Source organism: Abramis brama (assembly GCF_963993115.1).
Source record: "Abramis brama genome assembly, chromosome: 2".
Lineage (NCBI taxonomy): Eukaryota > Metazoa > Chordata > Actinopteri > Cypriniformes > Leuciscidae > Abramis > Abramis brama.
The window spans coordinates 25451949-25456755 of NC_139964.1; the positions used below are offsets into that span (position 1 = coordinate 25451949).

Sequence of the window (4807 nt, forward strand, 5' to 3'; positions counted from 1 at the left end):
GCAACAAATATATATGCAGGAAATGTACTTCCTCCTAAATGGATGTTTTGGTCTGATAAGAAAAGGTCAAACATATTTATCCATCATAGGTCATAGTTGGTGTAATGACTAGGTCGACGTGACCGGTCAGATATCAAAGATAGATGAAAATAGATGTACAAAGTGTTGTTTTGACACCTTTAAGAGAATATTGCAGATCTTACATTATCTCATGTCTGCAGCGATGGAAATAAATATATCTGATATGAAGGTAAATTGTTACGTAACTGCTCTGAGAGACTCGGGTTGGAGATCCTAACGCATCTTTATTGAGAGTAATCCACAATCATAATCCATATAACAGGGCTTATATACACAGACATTAATAAGCTAATGACACACAGGTGGATGTAATCACATGATAATGAGTCCAGGCAAAGGTTTATGGGAAATGTAGTTCATGATGGAATGGCAAAGGACTAGAGAGACTTCACGCACATCAACTCTGATGGAAAATACAGCCACTCGATCTTACAACACAGAAGAGACACCGAAGATCTTACATTTGGAGATAATCAAACATATCAGAGCATATAATAGAAAATATGTAAATGATTAAAGAACTCAATAACATGTAAAATAATGCAACATAAGGAATAAAACAATTAATGATGATTAAATAAATACATAACCATCAATGACTAGAATTCATAAAAAAGAAATTAATAAGATTCATAAAAATAAATAATTGATAAAAGAAAGAAATAAAATACATTAATCAAAAGAATACAAATAATTTTGCATACACCAGCATCCAAAAAATAAATACCGTAATTCTACAAATAACAATGAACATGCAGTTGTTAAAAGTTGGAGGTTATGATAGTAACAGTAAACTGACTTTACTAAGGTTGCTCAAGAACAAACCATCTTTACCACCATAAATAAAGAAACAAATATCAACCATTAAATTCTAAGTCGGAGAGAGGGTGGAAATAAAGGGGAAGAGTAAATAATAATAAAAAAGTCATGATATGGCCACTGAGATTAATCATTTGTCCATGTTATAATATGTAGTATCCTGATCTTCAGGGTCACTTGTGTCACAGGATCTCTTCATATTCTAGAGAAGAAGTGAACATATGCATCACAAATAAGATCTCCTGTAACACCTTCACAACAACAGCAGAATAACTCACATCCAGTGTGTCGTACTCAGAACATCTGGACTTGGGGTCAAGGGTCATGTAGGCGTCCTCAGGAGACTCGGCCTGACGACACACAATGATGAGAGAATCAATTCTCCCTTCATAACTGACAGGACACACATGAGAAGAAGCAGGAGAAGATTGTCTCACTGTTTTATGGTGTCGTGATCCTCTGTGGTTTCGCTCTTCTGATGGAGTCACTCGTTTCCTGTGAGAGAAGAAGAAATGAACATGAACACAAACTGACTCTGAATCTTTATGACGCTACAGACACGGGGCCCTATTTTAACGATCTAAGCGATGGTCTAAAGCGCACAGCGCAAGTTCACTTAGGTTGTGTCTGAATCCACTTTTGCTAGACAGGAAAAATGGTCTGTGCGCGCGGCGTCTAATAGTATTGTCCCTATTCTCATGTGTAATGGGTGCGTTTTAGGCGTAACGTGCAAAAAAACAATCATAGTGTAATTTCCCATTCCCTTTCAAAACCAGTTGTGCTCGCGCCATGGCGGATTCGCTATTTACATGGAGGAATTTGCAAGTGAAAGAGCAAACGGTATTTTGCCATTGACAGTAGACCAGGTTTCAGTTGGTCAATGGCACAGTTTAATTTACCATCAATGCGCCTGAACACACCTCGTTTTCAGACCAGCAGCCCATCGGCGTACAAATATGGGCACAAATGCATTTGCTATTTAAACAACATGGCTGTAATGATGAGTCATCGGATTGAGAATCCATCTGCAGCTTTATTAATTCAGAGTCGAAAACAGGTACAAACAAGGTCGAGGCAGGCAGCAAACATTCACAGAACAGAGGACAGGCAAGAGGTCAGGGCAGGTAGCAAACAATCACAATCCAAAAGAAGGTCGGTGCCGAGCGGCAAGGACTCAAACAAGAAACAGTCCAAGATCAAACACAGAATATAGTCCACAGTAGAAACACTCAGAAATGATCACCACGGCAAATCAAGACTACGCAACGGTGGTGTGTGTATGGTGTGTTTAAATAGTGTTTGTGTGATGAACTGCGGGTGTGTGTAATCAGTCTCAGGTATGAGGGCCTATGGGATTTGTAGTCCAAATAGCAACAGTCAATATTGTGGTGAAAGTTCCCTCTGGTGATCTGGAGGAAGCGGAGAGGAAGCCTCTCCTGTAACAGTGGCGCAGGAGGTGAAAATGAAAACTGCTTCAGGCTGAAACTAGCAAAACACACTTGCGTCGTACTTAGAGCTTTTCTCTTACCTGAGGATTGTTATCACTACAACAATAATGCAGATGCCGATGAGCGCCGCCCCGATCCCAGCAGCTGCGTACACACCTGTGCTCTGGCCACCTGAGCGAAGAGAAACATCATTCACACGGCTGATAATGACACCAGCATAAGAGCCAACGGCACATATCAATACCTGCAACTGTTGGAGACACGAACAAAGACACAGACGCTGATCTCTGAGATCCATGTTTATTCTGAGCCTCACAGTAGAAGCGTCCACTGAAACTGGAGTTAAAGCTGGAGATGCTGAAACTCTGTCCAGATCCAACAGCTGAGGTTTCATTCTCCTTAAACCAGCTGAAGTTCAGAGCAGGAGGGTTTGAGTCACTGCTGCAGTTCAGAGTCACTGAATCTCCCTCCACTATTACACCAGACCGACTGACCGACACTGAGACATTTCTTGGTCGGTCTGAAAGAGACAAAAATAAAACATTATTGGATAACTTACTATAACCAGATGATTGATCATTTGATGTGTCTGGACTGAATTTGTCTGAAAGCTGAGAGTGTGTGTTACATCTGACGCTGAGAGTGACGGCAGGAGACGGCAGATGTTCCTGATCTCTCGCTGCACAGCTGTAGTTTCCCGTATCATCACTGCTGACCGACCGCAGAGTCAGCGTATTCCCGACGCTCGACTCTGATAAAGACTCGCCGTTTTTATACCAGATAAAGTCTGTTCTGTCTGAGAGGTTACAGGTGCTCTTACACAATAAAGCAGGGGAATCTTTCTCAACGACCTCTTCAGGAATCTCCACTCTGAGCTCTGAAATCACACACAAATCATAATTTATATTTATATGAAAGAACAGAGTAAATCTGTCAGTGCAATATTAGTTTGACTGTACCTGTGACACTGAGCTGAATGCCAGGATAACCCAGAAATCTTGTTCTTTCTTCATTTGTCAAGATTCTGATGCAGTACATTCCTTCATTCTCACGTCTCACATTACTGAGCTTGAGAACCATTGTTCTGTCTTTATTGAGATACTCAACTCTGCCTCTGTAATCTGGAAGATCCAACAGATTGATGGTGTTTTCGTCTTTAAATGGGTTTACGGCCCAAAATGCCTCTGTCACAGTGAGATGATTTGGGTGTTTATAAGTGCCTGATAAACGTGTTGTTGAACCCTTTAGGACACATTTCACCATATTTGGGTACTGAACCTTCCATTCCTGACCGCAAATCCCTGGAAAACATAAAACAGGAAAATACAGGGTTTTGTGTTTTTACTTTTCACTACAACACAGAAGCAGTTCTTCAGTATTTGTTTTGCTAATTGTTTTTATATAGTTAAAAAAAACTGCTTTACTCTTCAGTTTTACTTCTTGTAACCATCCACAAGACAAAATACAACAATATCAACATTTGATCACTGATCCTACTCTATATGATCTATCATAGACTCTATCTATGATCTCTATATATCCCAAATATTCTAGTAACATGCGACCTAGAGAATAACAAACGCTTTACATGAACACAAACATGGCACCAATAGCCAGTATTTCCAGGAAGTGTCTAAAGACTAATTTGATGTGTGATATATATCGAAGGTTTCTGTGTCAGTTTAGCAGAACTCTGGAAACTACACATTGACACATTACACACTACACTTGACAAAGACATTAAACTGTCTTTAAATACAGACAAAACATCCTGAAAGATGGAGATTTATTCAGCGTGTGCGTGCGTGTGCGTGTGTGTGCGTGTGTGTGTGTGTGTCTGTGAAAATAAGATTAGGTTCAGACTCACCAGGAATCACAAGCAGAGAAATCAGAGAGAAAAGACCAAACATTCTGGAAGACACGAGGAAGATTGTTACAATTACACAAATGTATGACTGACGCGTGTTTATACATATAAAACAAGTATACTTAATATATTATATTCAATAATCTCTCTATTAAAGATGAAACAAGTTTTTGCATTGTAAAATATGTGTCCTACCTTACTGTAATCTGCAGGGTCTGAGTGTAAAAACTGCATATGATCTCTATGCAAGAGTTAACTCTTTACACACATCCTGTCTTTCTTCACTTCCTCTGAATGAGTGCAAAACACTCCTCCTCCAGTCAAACGACACAAGTGCTAGATTTACACACACAACAATACACAGCAAAATCCCCAGTGTTAAATTAACACTCCTCAGTGTACATATGTGTCCACACTACAGAGTGTTAAAATTAACACTGAAGCAGTGTTGAAGTTAATGAGATAATTAAGTGATTAATTAAGTGATGATTGGCCATTAGTGGTGACACCTGATGATAACAAGCAGACTCACTGAAGGAAAGAGAAACAAGAACAGAAAAAAGAGAAACACAAGAACTACTGACTTTGAACC

General features: G+C 39.5%; 1 protein-coding gene across 1 annotated transcript; it reads right to left on the bottom strand.

The window, feature by feature from the left end:
- Positions 1-285: 285 nt before the first annotated feature.
- LOC311068233 (B-cell receptor CD22) lies at positions 286-4511 on the bottom strand. Its single transcript, XM_084090553.1, has 9 exons — positions 4411-4511; positions 4216-4259; positions 3308-3649; positions 2977-3225; positions 2593-2868; positions 2429-2519; positions 1338-1395; positions 1179-1250; positions 286-1102 (listed from the first exon to the last, which is right to left on the bottom strand). Exons 2-9 carry the CDS (start codon positions 4256-4258, stop codon positions 1031-1033), a joined length of 1203 nt encoding a protein of 400 aa, XP_083946679.1. The 5' UTR covers position 4259; positions 4411-4511; the 3' UTR covers positions 286-1030.
- Positions 4512-4807: the final 296 nt, after the last annotated feature.